We start from the raw sequence: 20,530 nt of genomic DNA on the forward strand, positions 1-20,530 counted from the left end.
TCAAGAGTGCATTTCAATAAATTTAAATAAGTAAACACAACTGTAAACTGCAGTTATCAGTGGTTGTCGATCATGTAACTGGGTATTTTCTCAAGATTCTAAGCGGATTGACGCTGGAATTTCCAGTTCACCTGATCGCGCTGTTTGATCAGCTATAAAAGCGCAGTTTCAACCGATTGCATTTCATATCAAATACAATCAACAAGAATACAACATGAACTGCCTGAAAATCTGTGGCTTTGTATTTGCGCTAATTGCAGCTCTGGCTAGTGCTGATGCTGGTAATAATAAATAATAAAAAATTCAATAAAACATTTAATTAATTATTATTTAATTTAACAGCTACTCAGGTGCTGAATGCTGGCGGCCATACGCTGATCCAAACGGATAAAACACAATACATACGCAAGAACTAAGATTAAAATTGTATAAATAAAATTTCTGTAAATAAAATGTTTTGATTTGACGCTTAAATTCAAATGCAGACTCTTTTAACCGAAAAACTATGGTCACTCTACATAAAGTAGTTGTTGCAGTGCTTGATCGGCTATCGACCGACCGCCACATTCAGCTAGTGTTAATTTTTTACAAGCGCTGGTCACTCTACTCTACGTACGCTAAGCTTGATCGACTATCGACCGACCGCCACATTAAAACAGCTGTGATCATTTTGTAAACAAAGCAATTAAGTTGCAGCGCAATCTTGATTTATTATTGTAAATATTAAAGTGAACAATATAAATAGTTATTATTCTAGCTGCCAGTCTACAAATTGCACAAGCATAATTTGTTTTGGGATTATCTTATCGCAGTCTCAGCACAACAATAACAAAGCGTCAAGCGGCAGCCAAGAGGAAAACAACAATAACAATAACAATTGCAACTGCAACACGAAGCAAACCACAAAAGCACAACCGCAACAAAACCACAATCGGCAGAAATCATCAACACTGGCGCGCCACTTTTGAGACTTTTAAGACTCTCCTCGGGGGTCAGACGTGGCTGCGAATGCGGATGCGAACTCGTCCATGTCACTTGCATTTTGACAGCGCCAACGAACCGCAAACACCCGCGCAAAAGTCATGACAGCACCCGGAGCATCTACAGTGGCAGCTGCAGCTATGCGCCCACCTCCACCTCCCCCCTCACTCAACACGCTGCTGCAGCTGCCCGCTCAGATGGAGCTTAGCCAAATTGAGTTGATCTATCGGGCGGAGGGTAATGCAAATTTGGTGCTGGCGTTGCCGCAATTTAAAAAAGTTTTACGTTTGCCAAAAATGATATCCAACAACAGTCAGTCTCAGCTCCAGTCTGAGTCCCAGTTCCAGTCCCAGGACAGTTGCCAGCCGAACAACCCAACAAGGCCGGAAAAACAGCCCAACGTTTCCGACCCAACTAAAGGTTAGAGCTACTACATATATACAGTATGTCAAGTATTTGATTTGACAAGCTAAAAAATGCACACAGTTTATTTAATAATTTTTATTTTATTTTTTATTTTATTTCACTAAAGATGCATATGTTTCTTACAAGTTCAAGAAATTTTAAATATTGAAATCAGGTTTTGAAAATTTTAAAAATAATAAAAACAAATTTGTAAACATTTTACTTTGTTAAAAAAAACATTTTTTTTTATATTATAATGTCATATCAAAAAAAAAGGTTCCTTAATAAAAATAAAATGTTAACTAATTTGTTTTTTGACTTCGTCTTTAATTTGTCTTATAGTTGCGTATGAATATTTGAACAAATTTTTTATGAGTGAACTAATGAATTTTATAGGGCTTAACTATATTAAAATCTTTATCTTTTATCTTTGTCAAAACGTTGACTTTAAAAAGAAAACCTTTTCTTGGTATTTTAAGTTTATTATATAGTAGTTAAATGTCTTTAAGAAAAATGTTATCAATATAATAGATAGAACAAAATCCTTAAAAAAAAATACGTGAATTTGTCATGTTGTGAAAATAATTACTTGACATTACTAATTACTAATGTATAGTATCAAAATTTTCAAAAACCTTTTGAATTTAAAAAAAAAACTTACTTTTCTTGGTGTTTTATTTAGTTATATTTATTTTATGTTATTAAAATTAGTTTGAAGAATTCAATAACTATGAAAATCCTTTTAGTTAAATTATTATTTAAAGTATTTTATTATGTTATCAAAACAATTACCGCTCCTACTGTACATACATATATGTTTAAAAGGGCTGGCATGTTATTGTTGTTAGTTTTTGGACAGGAAGTGGTTGCGTGCAACTTCAAACACCACAGCAGCAGCAACAACAGCTGCAACAACAACATCAGCGGATACAGTTGCCAATCCTGCTGGCCACTTCCATTTTCATCTTCATAGCAAAAAGCAAAAACTAAAAGCAAAAGCAAAAGCAAACTGAACTAAACTAAACTTCTCTCTGGTGCTGGACAATTTGTGTATTGTGCCATGCTTATTGCTGGCTTGGTTGCTTTGGCTTTTACACTCGCTTTGTGCTTACTGCTTCTTAAAATGTGTGTAGATGTGTGTGTTGGGTGTGTGTTAAGTCAGCAACTGTTTTTGTGGCTGTGTCTGTGTCTGTGCATCTTTTGGCCATTGCATCAAATGTGTTTATTTCATTTATCTTATTTTCTTTTCCCTTTTTTTTCTAGCTGGCGTCTTGACAATGCCGGATTTTATGGCTTATATCGAGATAATGCGCCGTCTATTAGGAAATGAGTTTGTCTGCGAACCGGATATTGTTGCCATACCCAAGGAAAGCGATAGATTCTGGATAAGCGAGCATATACGCAACCAAAGGCCGAGTGAGTTCATCGTCATTGTCATCCTCATCCTCATTGTCATCCTCATCATCAATGTTGCAAGCATTTTGTATTTGATCAGCTGCAACTTTTCTGCTTGCTTTACTTGGCCTTTGGCATGTCAGCAGGAGTAGAAGCAGCAGCAGAAGCAGAAGCAGAGCAGTAGAAGAGTTGGCCATTGGCCATTGGCCACTTTCCCAAAGCCTTTGAACCGCCATAGCAATCAATCATAAAAGAGCTCGCTCTTTTTCCTTCTCTCCCTTTCTCTCTCTCTGTGCTCTAGTTTCTAAATTGTACATCAAAATGTGCTGCATGTGCACATGGGACTGATTAGTGGCATCCTCGTGGCATTCTCGTGGCATCCACGCCGTGAGCCGGCGCCACAACCGTAGCCAATAGTCGCAGCCATATATCAAAATTCGGTTTATGTTGCCTGCCAGTTGAGGCAACTTCACATGCTGAACAGAATCATAGAGAGAGAAAGAGAGAGAGAGAGAGAAATGGAGACAGAGAGAGTGCAACAGGCTGCATCTCCTGGTTGTCCTGGGTCATGCCACAATTTATCATTGCCAGCCGCTAACCCAGAGCCATCTATATATCAATAAACGAGACTAGCTCTGTACACAGAGAGATATTTGTTACACTAAAATAGCAAGTTTAAATTAAATATTTGAGATACCTTAAAAATTAACTTAATAACATCTTTTAAATAGTTCTTAAATTTCTTAAATATTTGTATTGCATTCTTGGTACATTTAGCACCAAATTTTTTAACGCTTTTATAAGAATTTACTTTGTTAAGAATGTCTAAAATTGAACACACAAAAACTAGGAAAAAAAATACTAGAAAATAGCTTATTTAAAAATAAAAATTGCAAAGACAAAATAAAAAGTAATAATATTAGGAAATTAATATTAGAAAAAGAAAATAAATCAATTAGATTTCGTCTTTTTTTTTTGTAGTGTGAACGCTTTTCTTATTTTAATTTTTTCACACTGTGTATTTCCTAAATTATGCTTTCTATTTTCCATCCTTATTTTGATTTCTTTAAATTTGATTATTATTTTCTTTTGCATCAAGAACATTTAATGCCGAAAACTTAAGTGATAACCTTTCTGATTTAAATCTGCAATGTGCATTTCATGTAAATACTTAATTTAATATTTTTAAGTAGTCTTCAAAGTCAAAGAATTGAACTTATTTTAAAATAACCCCTTATTCCAAGTACTTTTGAAACCCCTTCTTTAATGTACGAATACTAAATTATAAGAATACTTAAATTTTTTAACTCAAAAAATTCTTTGGTTTAAGATTACTAAGCTACTAAAATATTCAAAAATTTGTACTTGGTATAAGATCAAATTTCTCGACCTTAGTAATATGAGTTCTAGAAAGCAATCAACCTTAAATTTATATGCCGAAATGCTTGGAATTTTTTTGTTCTATGTAATCTCGACTGCTCTGTTGCACTTTACATTCATGTTTGCTTCTATTTTTTCTATTTCTATTTTTTTTTTTTTTCTTTTTTTTTTTTATCATTTTCCACTTGCAGTTGGGCGTCTGGATAAGGAATTTGTGGGGCCATTCGGTCTGATGCTGCCAGATGTGACCCAATTGCCTGCCACATTCGATGTTTTACTTGCCAATTTACAGGTGAGTTGCTGCTGCTGCTGCTGTACTCGATTCTCGATACTCTATACCCCCCGATACTCCGATACTACCTTCTGATGCGGGGGCGTCATATTGGCGCTCGGCTCAAATATATTGTATATTTTGTACAAGGACAATATTGGCATTTTTTTCACCCATATGCGCTCGCTTCGATGCTGCGGTTTAGCCAACGTCCAGCTACCAAAAATAACAACAACAACAACAAGAACAACAACAAATACAACTAGAAATATATATAGATGTTTGTAGCTAAAGCTCTAAACCAGGCGGACATGGATATGGACATGAACATGGAAGCTAAGGCAACATAAATCAACGGTTCTTTGTTTTGAATTAAAGTGGGCAACAGTGTAAACACATTGTTGTTGCTATTGGTTATTGTTGTTGCTGTTGTTGCTGTTGCTGTTGTTGTGAAAGTGGAAGCTGCAAACCTTGCCTAAACCCAAATGCCCGTTTCGGTTTGTGCGGTTATAAAAGACGCCGAAATTGCTTTGAAAGTGCCGCAAGAGCCACTAGTTCAACATACCCTGTAATTATTGAAAACCAAAAAAGGGATAGCTTGTCAAACTTTATAAGAACTGAATAGTAGTACAAATATAGTCTGTCTATTATTTATTTAAATTTACAGCTTGAATTATTTGAGTTCTTTATAGAATATGTATAAAATCTTATAACATATTATTTGGCCTATTTATTAAATGTTATATAGAATTTAGTTTGATTTTGTAAAAATATAAATCTTATAAAATTAAAAAAAATCTTTGTTCTGGTTGCATTCAAACGTCCAAATATTTGTTTAGAGTTTTAATAAAATTTTAAATTTATTGAACTAAATTCAATTCTTTTTTAAATTGTATAAAATGGCTTAAAATATATGTTAAATAAATTTTACCTATCTTTTAATATTTTATATGATTTTATGTTTTCTTTCTATCAATATCCCACTACTGTTCCAACAAGTATTACATCAATATATTTTCTAAATGTAATTCATCTGATATTAAGCTTATTCTACAATAGATATAAAGTATTTCTATCAAAGCATGCGTTGCATGATTATATATAAAATTGATATATAAAATTAGTATTTTGAATTCAAAATCCAACAAATTGAAAACCAGTTGACGACATCTAGCGTGAAGTGTAGTACCCGCAACTCACGCTAGATGGCGTTGGCTAAAGTCAAGCAGGTTACAGGATATCTTGGTAGTCGGTAAAGGCAGTCTTTCTGTTAGATTCTTTGGACTCTTCGAACTCGGCCTCGTCGTAATGGTTATATATTCAATTTATGGCTTTGGTGCCAAAGCATTGACCGAAATAAAATTGCAAGTGGAGGAAAAAAACAATAGTTACGGCGCCATAACTAACGCCATATTGTGTGCCGGACAGGATATGACGATGAGACCACGAACTAGAAGAGGATACGGAGAAATGGGAGGAGGGAAAGGGAGAGCTAAAGTGCCGCTTTTAATTGTGCCTTTAAATGTTAATTTTCAATTTCAACTTGGAACGAGAAAAGCAAATATGAGAAACTGACAAAGGTGTGTTTGTGTTTGTATTGTTGTGTGTGTGTGTGTGTGTGTCCAGCTCCATAACTCATCATACAATCAGCGCGGCAAACAACAACTTTTGTTTTATGTCGCAACAACAACAACAACAACTACAAACAACGACAACAAGCTGGACAATTTCAGACAGTTACAGTTCATGTTCAGGCTCCTGCAGCGATAACCTGGTCCTGCCCTTGGTCCTGGTCCAGGTCCTGCCTCCAACTTTCAACTCCAATTGCCAGGACCTTCTGCCACTCTCCTTTTTTGTTTATTTGTATTTTTTGTGTTGTTTTTCATGCTTTTTTTTTTGTGGCACAACAACTTCGTTTTACTTTGCTTGTTGTTGGCATTTTCAAGTCAAAATGGCGTCAACGCTGACGCTGCTCCACATGCTACACCTGCCACACACTCCACGTGCAGCAGGGGCAACAATGCAAACAAGTAATAACACTACAGTCCAGTTGCTCGACTGCTAGCAGCCCAGTAACCATATCTTTGCAGCCAATTCAATTCATTCATCTAACAAAAAGAAATACAAATTTAGTAAATATAATCAAAATAGGTTCAAAAATATTTTTAAATAAATATTAAAAAACAATTATTAAAGAAAAAAAACAATATGAATCCTTTTCTACACTGTAACTGAGTTTGAACACCAAGTACTCAAAAAGATTCCTGCTGAAAAATATTTGCAATATTTGCAAACATAAAAATAACAAGTAAAAAATTATTTAATAAATAATTGCAAAATTAAATAATATAGAATAAATCTAATCGTGTAATATACACAACTTCTACCAGTTAAAAAGGTCGAAACATCATAATCATTTAATAGAAATAATTTCGTTTTCTTGAAAAATAGAAATGTTTGAAAACAAATATTATTCAAGATAGTGGAATATTTCTTAAAATAATTCACTAAAAATAAAACACAATAGAATTATTTTTCATTAAATTTGGTAGCTTTAGGCCCTAAAGTCTCTGAGATCTAAATACTACTAAAAAACTAGGAAATAAACAATAAAAAAAGATTATAAAGAATTTCAGATTTTAAGTCTAAAAATAAATACACATAAAATATAATAAATTGCTTATATACTCTATATACCCTTTGTACTTTGTAAGTACAGAGTCTAAATTAAAAAAAGATTTGAGAGAATAAGCCAAATGAAATAATTTGTAGGCAAAGGACATGAACACGGACATGAATGCCGACATCTGCAGCGACTCCGAGTTCGACTCCCAGGCCAGTTCCAGCTCCAGCTCCAGTTGCAGGACAGAGATGGGAACAAAGGGGAATGTGGGTGGTATAACCTGTCTGGGCGATACATATGCCATTGAAATAAAACCGAAACAGGGCTGGTTGCAGTTGGCAAGTGATGTCAGCGATTTATTTGATTTAATGCCAGCGGGCGCAGCAGAGACAATGGACATGGATGCGAGCTGCAATCCGAGCAGGCGAGGACAGAGACAGGGACAGGAAGAGGGACAAGCACAACAAGGGTTAACGTTAACCCCAGACAAGTGCAGGTGTCGCTATTGCAGCATGCAGCTGTTAAAGGTAAGTGTGTCTGCATCCTCACACTGTTGTTATTTGATTTGCTAACATTTTCTCCACTCTTTTTTTTTTGCCTTCTCTCTTGATTTTTTGCTTCCTCAGCTGCACACGGGCAAAATCAAACAATTGAGCGACTATTGCCCATTGGAGCTATTTTCCGGGTAAGTTTCAAGTTTTCAATCTGTTGTTGTTGTTGTTGTTGTGACGCTTCTCCTGCTTTTTGGACACGCCTTTAAGTCATAAATTTCAATCTGCTCCATTTGCGTGTCCTGTCGTGCTTCATAATTCCAACACTTTCGGGCTCCTGCTGCAGCTCCCTTCCCCACTTCAGCTTCTGTTTCTACACAGAAAAAAATCTGGTATATTTCAGAATAAATATTCCTTAAAAAAGTAAAATGTTCTGTGGTTTTTAATAATTTTAATCCGAATACGACATTCTTAAGATTTCTATAAGAATTTTGTACTTGAATAAAATATGTTAGTATTACTTTTCCTAAGTCATGATCCGCATATAGTCATAACTTAAGAATTCTAAACTTAATACATATTTAAAACACATTATTCATTTTTTTGGCATTTTGTTTAGCACAGAGTGTAAAAAGACTATATTACAATAAGAAATTTTAAACTAAAAGCTTAGAAGGAATTTTTTTTTTAACAAGTTTAGTTTTAAAGAATTAAAAAGAATTTTGTAATTAAATCAAATATATGTATATGTTTGACTTATTTTACTTTTTTAATGCTTAATCATTGGTTTTAAATTGGCATGTATTAAACAACAAAAAACATATTAAAATTTAAATTTTTTTGTAAGAGCTAGAGATTTAGGTTTTGCATTTCAAATTCATAAAATTGTTGAAATTTTAAATCGAATATTGTACTTATATCATATCTTTTGACTTTATTGTCTTTTATAGTGCTAAATCATTGACATTTAATTCGCATATATGATTAGTCAAATTAAATTAAAAATCTTAAAAGCTTAGAAATTTTTTATTTGAATTTAAGAATGTTTATTTCATTTCTTTCAGTGTAGTTCTGCCTGTGCTACCTTCTAGCACTTGTCTGGCGTTTTATACCATTCGCCATATTTGCGGGGCCAAGCCTTTATAACATGACCAGGGACATTCGGTTCAGTTTGGTTTTGGTTTGCTTCAGTTGGGTTCAGTTTAGTTCCCGCGGCTCATTCGTTTATTTGCGGCCCGCTGTTTTAAGTCATGCGTGCATCCGTGCACGAAATTCAATTTGCTTGTGCTTTCATTCCGGTTTACCGCCTGTTTCGCCTGTTTCCACTTTCATTTCTTTTCGATACCCTGTACCAATTGAAACTGACCAAAGCAGAAATGCATAACATTTTCTCAAAGTAGCAGCAGTCTTGTCTTAAACTCAGTAATTTTAAGAGCTAGACACACCGTATTTAATATGTGAAATTCGTATATTTAATTGGAATTATTTTGTAGCTAAGAATTTAATGAAAAGCAAGAGACTTGCCTTGATCTTATCAATTTTAAGAGCTAGACACACCAAATTTAACATGACTCTAAGATCAGTTTATAAACAATTGAATTTTGTCTAAATCTCATTTACTTTAAGAGCTAGACACACCAAACTTCTCATGTTAATTACTGTTTCTCATAACAACAGATCTACTCATGTACTTATTTTCCAGCTGGGTACAGGGTAACTCGTAGTTGCTATCTTTCAACTGCAACTTTCTTGCATTTTTCGTTTTTTTACTTTTTTATGGCATCGCCTTTGCTTTCGTCCCAAAATTGTTGCCGTTTTTTCGCCAGCCTCCATTTATAGCCTGAAGCCAGATATATCGTATATACATATATATATAATATTTATGTTTTAATAGTGTTATTTTTTTATATATTCATTTATATTCTTTTTTTCTTCACTTTTCTTTGTTCCTCTTCTTTTTTAGTGCACCCGGTCGTATGGTCAATGCCTTGAATGCACTTTTCGCCTGCCCGCAAAATAATTTACGTGTATTTCAGTGCGGCAATTTAATTTATGGCGATCACGCGAATTCGATTTCCTGTGATGAGCTGCATACTCGCATTTTTCCAGGGTAAGTGCAATTTATTCCCCCCTCTTTATCCTTCGCTTTTTTCATCACTATGAGCACTAATTTGTACTGCTTTTTGTAGCATTCAATACTTCGGTAATTTTCTAAGAAATTAGTTTTGGGCAGATATTCTGAGTTGATTTTTTGAATCTCTATTAAACCTGAGAACAAATTTAGACATACAGATCTACATACCAAAAATGTAAAAAAAATTAAGTGAAAATTAATAAAATTTTTGACTTGCAAAGTGCTTATTTAAAGGTCAGACCAACTTTCAACTCTCATAACTTTGTCAAAACTCAACCGATTTTCATGCGGAATGTCATTTTGTTCATGATTTGGCCCCGAAATTGATTCTACATTCAAATATTCTATAGTAAAAAAATTTCATATTTTTTGACTATAAGCCAAGAATCATCCAATTTTCCTTAGCAACCCCTTGACATTTTTTCGAAAACTTTGATCTATCATAACTTTGTCAAAACTCAATCGATTTTCATGCGGAATGTAATTTTGTTCATGATTTGGCCTCGAAATTGATTATACATTTAAATTTGATTCATTAAAAAAATTTCATATTTTTTGACTATAAGCCAAGAATCATCCAATTTTCCTTCCCAACCCCTTGACATTTTATCGAAAACTTTGATCTCTCATAACTTTGTCAAAACTCAACCGCTTTTCATGCGGAATGTCATTTTATTCATGATTTGGCCCCGAAATTGATTCTACATTCAAATTTGATACATTAAAAAAATTTCATATTTTTCGACTATAATCCAAGAATCATCCAATTTTCCTTACCAACCCCTTGACATTTTTTCGAAAACTTTGATCTCTCATAACTTTGTCAAAACTCAACCGATTTTTATGCGGAATGTCATTTTATTCTTGATTTGGCCCCGAAATTGATTCTACATTCAAATTTGATACAATAAAAAAATTTCATATTTTTCGACTATAAGCCAAGAATCATCCAATTTTCCTTACCAACCCCTTGACATTTTTTCGAAAACTTTGATCTCTCATAACTTTGTCAAAACTCAATCGATTTTCATGCGGAATGTCATTTTGTTCATGATTTGGCCTCGAAATTGATTATACATTTAAATTTGATTCATTAAAAAAATTTCATATTTTTTGACTATAATCCAAGAATTATCCAATTTTCCTTACCAACCTCTTCACATTTTTTCAAATATTTGACAATAATAAGTAGCTGCGACATAAATTTCCATAGCAAACCAAACAATTGCAAGAATATACAAAAAGATAGGGAAAGAGAGGAACAGAAAGCGAGTGGTAAAGAGAGAAATCTCAAACCAATTGTTCAACACGCAAATATTCAATAAATAATGCAAGCAAGAGCCAAACACACAAATTCTCAAGTGCCAACCGCTAACATTGAAATTTCTACTTTTATTTTTCTTTTTTTTCATCTCTCTTGCGTTTTCTTTTATGTTTTGTTCACTCATTTCAACACCTTGGCACAACAACAATAACAACAACCATAAAATTGGAATGTGCATTGAAAATGCTAACAAAACGAAATGCTGGACAACAACTTTTCCCCTGCACTGTGGCAATGCCAATCGCCAAAACGCAATACCAATGACCATTTTCCCATTTTCGCATTTTCGTATTTGCCATTTGCCATTTTCCATTTCCCATTTGGGCTGGTCATGGTCATAAAATCACTGAAATTCTCCAGTGAAATTATGGCGCTTATAAAACATTTGCTGGTCGCCTGCCTGCTCAGGGAATATAACAAAGCGGACCAAAAGGAGCAGGAGCCGAAACGGAAAGAGGAAAAGAGTAGCCAAATCCACGTGGCAGCCATGAAGACAAAAGCAACAGCAACTACAGAAATTGGCGTGGCTAATGTTGAGGCAGCCTGGAGAGTAGAGAAGGAGAAAGGGGAAAAGAGGGGAGAAGCGAAAGGAGAAAGCGGAATTTTTGAGTTTGTCAAAGCTGTTGCTGGTCAGCCGCAGCGACGCTCGACAACAGCAGCAGCTGCTGAAAAAGCGACCCAAAGGTACACAAAACGTAGCCGTATAGCAACAGCAACAACAACAACCGAAACAACAACAACAACCGAAACAACAACAACAACTGTAACAACAACGTGCTGTGAAAGCACAAGCAGCCTGTCAACGAATGTGGCAACGCCAGCAATTCGAACGGAAACGGAAACTCGAACACTGACATCGTTGGCGACACCGTCTCTGTCTCTGTCTCACTCTCACTCCCCATCTCACTCGCACTCGCCGCATCCAAATGCGACTCGAGCACAGATCAACAAAGCGGAAATATTTCACTTACCAAAAAATTGTGTGCTGCAAAAAATTTTGCATTTGCAATTGTTGGTAAAGGTAAGTAAAGCAACTTTTGCTTTTGCTATCATCATACTCCCTTTTTTCTTCAACTTTGTTTATTTCTTTTTTTATTTTTTTTGTATCGAGGTCAGTTCCCAGAGTTGCCCATTTTTTTCGTTTTCCTTTCTTTACCTTTACTTTTTTTTTTGACATTTGATGGCCATCGGTTTATTTTTTTTTGTTTTCCATTTTCCCTTTTTCAATACACTATCTGACTGTATTACATTATTGTCAAAACATATGTAACAAATTTAAAGAGTTGTAGGAGAGTTCTTAATGCTTTAATTAATCTGAGCGGCAGATAAAAAATGCATAAAGCTTTTCCTTTAATATAATTTATTAATTTTAAAATTGTGTAAACAAATTATTTTTACAGAACTTAAGTATTTTTTTAAATACAAATGTATCATGTGAATTTTTTATTTTGTCAAAGCACTTTTTTCTCTAGCTGTTTTTTGTTGTATAACTATTCTAAAAAATCTATTTTCTTTACTATATTACTTCCATTGGAATAATTGTTTCTGACAAGAAATTCTTTATAAAAACTGTTTTGCTCTATAGGATAAATCTTATTAATAATCAGTAATAGATAGTTTTAAATTATTCACTCCAGTTTCAGTTAAATCGGACTATATTATATAGTTGTCATATGAATTATAAATTAAGTTTGTCTACGAAAATGTCTTTAATTTAATTCTAGTTGCACTTTATTCGAATGAATAAAAATCGACTTAGCGAACTTAGGGTACTTAGACTTCGGCTTTGTGTGGCAATATTCAATCTTGAGCTCCTTTTATATTTTTTGTTGCTCTCGTGCAGTTGGTGCCACACAAAGGCAACTACATTGAGCTACCTGGTTGATGTTTCAACAATGCTTCAAGTGAGTGCCTCGTGCTAAAAGCCAAAAAGGAATGAAATTGAAAGAGCAGCTAAACGGCAAACGGAGTGTGTCTCCGCCAGGTGAATTCACCGGTTACTGGTCAGTGGTGCTGCTTAGTGGCTGCTGGGTGGAACTGGGTGGTGTTGCAGCACAGTGGGGAATAACAGCTAAATTAAAGATTTTATTTAATAAAATGTAATATAAAATATTTAATACAGATTTTAGGGAGTACTAGCAGTTAAATATACCTTCAGATTAAGCTGTATTTAAACATATCTTTTAAGTAAATTTTAAAATATATGTTCCGTCAATTTTTTTATACCTGTATAACATTATACTTTTTATAAGATTTTTTTTTTTTTTTTTATTATATTGTAACTTATTTAGCCTTTTTCCCACTGTCTGCATTTGGGGATTTGCACTGGACGCGTTCACTTGGACGCCAGCCAAGTGGCTTGGCCACTTTGTGTAGCAAAAGATTGGACTGTCTCTCTCTCTCTCTCTCTCTCTTTTGCTCTATCTCTCCCTCTCTAATTCCCGCTCTTTTGCTGTCTGTGTGTTACAAACTTTGCAAACGTTTTTCTTGCCAATTTCAGCGTCATTTTCATTACATGTGGCAAACGGGGCAGGCTGAACATGCCACGCCCAGCTATGCGGCACTGCGAGGGCTGCTTAGTCGCTGTCAACAGAATCCGGATTTGTTTTCAGCCTTCGATTCAGATTCAGTGGCAGATAATGTGGATCAGCTGACGGCAGAGCAGGCTTACATGTTGGGCGCCACGGCACTGGATTGTTCCATAATGTTGACATTTCAGGAAATACGCTGCCACAGCAAACACAACAGGTAAGCACACACACACACACACACTCATAAATACACACACAGAGAGAATCAGCTAATTAGTGCAACATTTGCAGCTTATTGCAGCCCTGGCTCGTCACATTGCAAGGACATCAGTTTCTCACCAAGCTGACTGTTTTAGATCTCGATCCCAAGCCGGATAGTCACTTTCACAAGTTCGTAAAGCAGTTGAGGGAAATTGAAAAGTGCTGCCGAGCATTAAATTAATTAATAAAGTCTCTGGAAAAAGCGTCTAAACAACAATTTTCTCAATGAATCAACTGCGCACAAAACTGTGCTACACTTTTTGCGCTTTCTTTAAGACCCTGTACTTTGAGAGTACAAAGGGTCTAGGCATTTCTCATTATTTATTTAGCGTCAACTGTATTTATATAGTTGAATAAAAAATGAGTTAGATTTTAAAATAAAGTTTTAAAGTGACAAAATAAATAATGTTAAATTATTAATACAAAACTGTAAATATAGAAAATAAATACTTCAGTTAATTTATAAACACATAACAAGTCAGCAAAAAATTATGTAGAATTTTTAATAAAACTAAAAATAAATGATTTAAATATAGAAAATAATTATTTTAAGATGCGACTCTAACATTACTGGGTTATTATTATAACAGCATCCCACAGAAATTATTGTAAATTAAGAAGAAAATAAAATTTAAAAATTACAAAAATTGTATATAATTTTAAATATTAATCTGATCATATAGAATTAAAATACTTGAAAAGGAACGTCTGTATTAATATTACTGGATTATTACCATTAAAGTACTGCACAAAAAAATTGTTTGAAAATTTAAATAAATAAAAACAAAAAATACAAATTAACAAAATAAATTATATAAATTATTTTTGTAAACTGTTATGATAAAGAATAACATAAAATTCTTAGTGGCATAGTATGACAGAATTAGTACAGGTAATATCACAGTTGGGTTCACTTGACTGCAACTAGTTTTTCCGCTAGTTTTTTCAGCTCTTTGGCATGTTTGTGTGCAATGCGTGTGTTGTTGGTTTTTTAGCTGTTTCGCCGCACCTCTAAAAGCGTTTTTGCCGCTCGCCTTTTTGGTGTCGAAGAGCAGCAAACAGACCACACACACACACACACACACATAAAACAGTAGGCGAGGGCGAATCGAAAAAAACAGAGAGAGACAAAGAGAGAGTGAGTGAAAGAGAAAGTAGCAAACTGACAACGTGAACACTCCTTAATTAATTTCCATGCGAATGCGGCCAGGACAAGCTGGAGCCAAAAGCTGCCGCAAAGGCGCCGCAGGATATGTCAGTCGCCACTGAGCTCAACCTGAAACTGAAAATGAAAATGAAACAGGGCTGGGCAGCTGTCCCAATGTCCCCATGTTCCCCTGTCCCCCTGTCCCCCTTTTCCTCTGTCTATACTAAGCAAAACTCTATGCAAAGTCAGTTCGCTGTTTGTTTTTTTTCCAGTCGCGCAGCGTTTGTAGAGCACAGCAGTTGGCCGAGTTTTGCCTAAACAGTCTGAAAACTGGTAACCAGAAACTGAACGTGGTCGCGAACGTGGTTCGACCTGTACCTGTACCTGCACCTGAACCTGAACCTGCATAAACAAACGCAATTGGATAAGCGATGGGCAACAAAGTTGTGACATTCACCGAACAGCAATTGGATGACTATCAGGTGAAAGGCTTTCTCTCACATTCCCCATACCTTTCTCAGTCTCTCAATTTATAAATTTTAATTTGTGATGTATGAGCTTAAAGTCTGTATACTTTTAAAATGAATATACTAACTTATTAGTCTTAAAGCCGGTTTTTCAATGCCTATTTAAGGGGTTTAATAACAATACAACAGATTGTATAGAAATCAATTTTAAAATTTAATTTATCTATCTTATAAAATATAAGGAGAAATTTCAAAACCGGCTTAGTATTTAATATATATTTAACAATCCCTTGCGAATTAACTTAATACCAAGTTAAATTACAACCTACTTAAACCTATATTGCTTGCTCTTTGAATATTTTACATGGGAAAGTTCAAAAAAACTACAAAAATTAATATTCTGACGAAAGGGAATTATAAAAAATATATATATTTTTTTTATTTACATTGCCTTTTTTATTGAATCTTCCCCAAGGAAGACTTACAATAAGTTTATCAAATCTTATATTTTAAGCTTAACTAACAGTCATGTTGATTTAATATGAACTACGTTGCACCAAGTGAAATATATGTAAATCAATTCTATTATCAGAAATATTAAATTAATGCAGTTTTAAATCAATGCAATACTTCATTAATTTTTAGACACAGAAAATAAAGTAAAGTAAAGTAAATCTCACTGTTCCGAGTTAAACAAAATACTGACTGACATAAAATTTAGTTATTTAATAAATAATTTAACAATTTTATATTTTAATTTAAATCTAAGAAAACTTTACGTGCTCTTTACTTTAAGTATATAATTTTCAATGATTATTTATTTAATCAGGAATTTAATTAAGTAAAAATAATAAATAAATACAAATATTTTTCATTCTTTAAAATAATTAAAATAAAAGGATTGTACGTTCTTCACACGTAAGGAGATACTGCGGTAAGCATATTTGATCCCACGGGGCGTATACGTATTTTTTTGATTGTTTATTTCTTTAATATAATAAGCAAAACTATATTCTATTCATATGAGTTGAATTGGAATGGCGCCATTGTTTGCCGCATTCTTTTGTTTGGGCACTCAGCAAAGCACACACACACAGACACACACACACACACAGACACAGACACACATAGACACATACACTTGAATATATATATAGAAATAGAGAAAGCCTTTTATGAAGTATTCTCGCATTTGTAGTGTGCATAAACGGTTTCGTGAGCTGCGACCGGATTTGGTGCCACGCCAAATGACCGAGGGTCAGACGTCGAGTGTCAAGGTGCCACGCGAATGCATTGAGAAGATGCCCGAGTTGCGTGAGAATCCATTTCGGCGACGTATCTGTAAGTACAACAACAACAACAACTGAGACAACAACAACCACAACTATAGTCTGCCAGTTTCATAAGCAAAACGATTTCAATATATTATTTGGCAAATGCCACGCCCCTCTCTGCCTCCCATTTATATTTTGTGCTGCTGACCACAGGCGAGGCTTTCTCACGCGATGGCCTGGGTAATTTATCCTTCGAGGACTTCTTGGATGCTCTCTCTGTGTTTAGCGAACAGGCGCCCAGAGATATTAAAGTCTTCTACGCCTTTAAAATTTATGGTAAGTTCAACTTGTTTTTTTTTTTTTTTTTTTATACCCTGTACCTGTAACAAATGAAGTCCTACAGTATGTATGGGACAGTTGAACTGAATTTATATCGTCTATCTGATTATCTGTCTGTAAGATTGAAGCAATCTCAGAGTCCTTAAAAGCTAAAGTGACCAAATTTGGTATGCCAATACTATATACACTTTGTATGCAAAAATGTCTCTTATCAATTAATTTACAAAAAATACAAAAAGTTGTTCATTAAACCAAAAAACCACAAATGAGAGTTAGAAGTTTCAAGAAATCAAACCTACAAAATATTATCTGGATTATTGTATTGTATTGTCATTATAAATATTGCTTTTAACTCTTATTTTTGATGTAGATACAAAAATAACGAGATAATCTTTAAATTTCTAATTTAATCCTGTTTCAAAATTGAAAAACTCAATTTCTGGTTCCTAATTATTAATTTTATCTTTTCGTACTTTCCCTTTTACACTTTTACACAATCTTCAAAATGTCATAACTTTGTCAAATCTTAACCGATTTTCTTGCGCAATGTAATTTTTTTCATTATTTATCCGCTTTTTTGATTCTGCATCAAAATTGAAAAAAATTGCAATATTTATGGTATCTCATAGTCGATCATTCTCGTCTATAGCAATTTTGTTGTTTTGTTTGTTGTTGTGTTGCACGTTTTTGGCCAGAGTTTTCCGGTTTTGTTTATGCATTTTCATTGTTGTTGTCGCTGTTGTTGTTAATGTTGTTGCTGTCTCACTATTGTTGTTGTTGCTGTTGCCGTTGCCGTTGCTGGTTTTGTCTTTTGTGTCTTTGGCATTTACATGGAACGCAATGCTATTTGCCGCGAATTGTGAGTCGTGGCTCAGTAATTTGTGGACCAGGTCAAACCCAAGCAGAAGCCCATTGCCAGGACAACTAAATAATGTTGTTGCTGCTGGAATTGTTGTTGCTGTTGTTAGGGTTGCTGGTGGCACAGTTTTTGGTGGCACAGTTCAAGGACAGTCATAAATTCTAATAAGCATTTTAATTGAAATTTAAATTAGAATCTGGAAATTTTTCGAGCATTCTCTTGCTTCCATTTCCATTCTCTCTTTCTCTCTCTCTTTTAAATTGATTTGAGTACATTTTGGATTTACGACTGGCAAGCGAATAAATGAATACACTCGCACTCGCAATAACAATTAGCTGCATACTCAAAGTGCACACATTTCATTCACTCGAGTTTGTCTCTATTAATAAACTGTGTTTAAACATTTCCTCAGCTCATTGCAAGCGAGTAAATTGAATCAACAATATTCAATTCAATGCAATGTAATTGTTTAAATCTTCGCTTTGTTCAATAAAACAATTGAGCATTTACTGCATTATGTTATCGTTTATCGCATCGTTTTGATTTAATGAAACGTGTCCATTTGGAATGCCTTTAATTGCCAATTATAAATTCTTTTGTTTAACTCGATTATCAATTTATTGACGATTAACACAGTTTGTGACTAGGTTGAGAATTCAATAAAACGAGTAAACCAAGATTTGAATGTGCTTTGTTACACTATAGGAGCTCCTTATAACAGGACAAGTTTTAAACATAGATATTTGTATTGTAATTATCATTAGTATTGGCATACTTTCAGATTTGTCTCTTACATTAGCAATTGCATTAGAGATATCATTGACATCGTCATCGTACCTGTGACTTTCGTATTGGCAATAACCTAATTGTTATTCCTTTTACTATCATTATTACTTTCATTATACTTATCATTAGCATTGGCATTGTAACTAGCACTCGCATTATCTATTCATTTGCATTTGCCAGACCTTTGGGATTTGTATGAGCAATATCGTTATCATTTGTATTGTATTATCATTTTCATTGTCATTATCATTAGCATTAGAACTTTTCATATAAATAGCATTGCCATTATCAACTGCATTGTCTTTAGGACTTGTACGAGCATTTGGCACTGGCATTAGAATTATCATTTGCATTGCATTAACATTAAAATTATAATAAGCATTAGCATTAGCATTTTTATATGCATTGCCTTTAGCTTTTGAATGAGCGTTGGCCTTAGCATTAGCATTATCATTGTAATTGGTGTTGCATTATCATTAGCACTGTCGTTTTCATTAGCATTGATATTTTTTGTAAAATTGACATTATCCTGTGTTAAAATTGTGATAATCAGTTTTATTTCAATACATTGACATTATAATTAGCAATGATATCATACATAAAATTGTTATTTTACTTCGAAATCTTATCGCATTGGGCTTAAAATACTATATGTGACCCGTTTTTGTAGTTGTGGATATTTCTGTAGTCTTAATTCCTTTTGTGTTCATCGTTTGCCAATCCATGATAATATTTTGAAATGTGAACACAACGCTGGCACTTTGTCTCAATGTGCTTTATTGGATTTTCACAAATTGAAGCATGCAACACAGACAACGAGCAGATGCGATTATGCACACAAGGAACTCACACATAGAGAGAGGAAGAAAGAGAGAGAGAGGAGAGAGAGATAGAGAGAGGTAGTGAGTTATCTATAAGAATATAGCCCGTAACTTAGTTTAGCACACATCAGTTGACTTTTATGCATGAAAATGTCAACTTTGATAATGCGACACAGACACAGACTTACACACACACACACACACACACACTGCATTTGCATGGTGTGGTAGTATGTGTGAGTGTGTCTCCATACATATGTTGTGAGTTGTACTTATGCATGTCTGGCTGTCATGACTTTGCAGATTTCGATCAAGACGGCTTCATTGGGCACGCTGACCTCATGTCCTGCCTGACGACAATGACCAAAAACGAGCTGAGTCCCGAGGAGCATCAACAGATTGCTGACAAGGTAATCGAGGAAGCTGACGTCGATGGCGATGGCAAGCTATCAATTCTGGAGTTCGAGCATGTCATACTCCGTGCCCCCGACTTTCTCTCCACATTCCACATAAGAATATAAACCAGCGAAGGCACTGAGGCAAAAATTTAGGATTTCAGCATTCCTAATTATTCCATTTCGTTGTCAGCAAATAATAATAATATTCCCTTACAAATATCGACCTTAAAGTTTTAAACAAATTATTAAAATTAAAGAAAAAACATAAAAACAAAAAATAAAATTGAAGTTTTTTTTTAAATCCTACTTTTAAGTATTTGGTATTTTACTTCTACTTTACAGAATGGTGTCTAAAAATCTTAATCTATATTCTTAAGTAGATAAGAAAATTTTCGATACCAATTTGACATTTTATTCATTGTCAGTAAATCAGCCAATATTTAAATGCTTCAGAGATTATTTTAAATTAAATTTTAAACACTAAAGACATAAACTTGGCATTATAGTTTTTATTTCCAGCCTTGAATCTGTATTTTTTCTGACTTTGTATCTTTGAATTTTAAGCTTAAACTGTCAAAACTCCGCCTAAAATCTGAAATGCTCTATTTGATTTGTAACTTGATTTTTTTTTTTTGCTGTGTAA

The 20,530-nt window shown here is 34.1% G+C and overlaps 3 protein-coding genes across 4 annotated transcripts; all 3 read left to right on the top strand.

Moving 5' to 3' along the window:
- The first annotated feature begins 124 nt into the window (after nt 1–124).
- LOC117784514 (immune-induced peptide 14) lies at nt 125–474 on the top strand. Its single transcript, XM_034622266.1, has 2 exons — nt 125–281; nt 343–474. Exons 1-2 carry the CDS (start codon nt 215–217, stop codon nt 414–416), a joined length of 141 nt encoding a protein of 46 aa, XP_034478157.1. The 5' UTR covers nt 125–214; the 3' UTR covers nt 417–474.
- On the top strand, nt 473–14,013 carry LOC117784513 (inositol-pentakisphosphate 2-kinase). 2 transcript variants are annotated; one of them, XM_034622265.1, is made up of 9 exons: nt 492–1,401; nt 2,650–2,802; nt 4,353–4,453; nt 7,205–7,582; nt 7,682–7,740; nt 9,510–9,656; nt 11,365–12,025; nt 13,505–13,752; nt 13,827–14,013. In XM_034622265.1, exons 1-9 carry the CDS (start codon nt 1,083–1,085, stop codon nt 13,975–13,977), a joined length of 2,217 nt encoding a protein of 738 aa, XP_034478156.1. In that variant the 5' UTR covers nt 492–1,082; the 3' UTR covers nt 13,978–14,013. The 2 variants fall into 2 exon arrangements, 1 of the variants encoding a protein (XP_034478156.1); XR_004617428.1 differs by lacking the exon at nt 11,365–12,025 and having other exon boundaries at nt 473–1,401; nt 13,827–13,966.
- A 1,237-nt stretch (nt 14,014–15,250) lies between these two features.
- LOC117784759 (calcium and integrin-binding family member 2) lies at nt 15,251–20,103 on the top strand. The gene is made up of 5 exons (XM_034622571.1): nt 15,251–15,425; nt 16,310–16,344; nt 16,609–16,751; nt 16,898–17,020; nt 19,793–20,103. Exons 1-5 carry the CDS (start codon nt 15,375–15,377, stop codon nt 20,008–20,010), a joined length of 570 nt encoding a protein of 189 aa, XP_034478462.1. The 5' UTR covers nt 15,251–15,374; the 3' UTR covers nt 20,011–20,103.
- Nucleotides 20,104–20,530: the final 427 nt, after the last annotated feature.

This window comes from Drosophila innubila, assembly GCF_004354385.1.
Source record: "Drosophila innubila isolate TH190305 chromosome 2R unlocalized genomic scaffold, UK_Dinn_1.0 1_C_2R, whole genome shotgun sequence".
Classification (NCBI taxonomy): Eukaryota; Metazoa; Arthropoda; class Insecta; order Diptera; family Drosophilidae; genus Drosophila; species Drosophila innubila.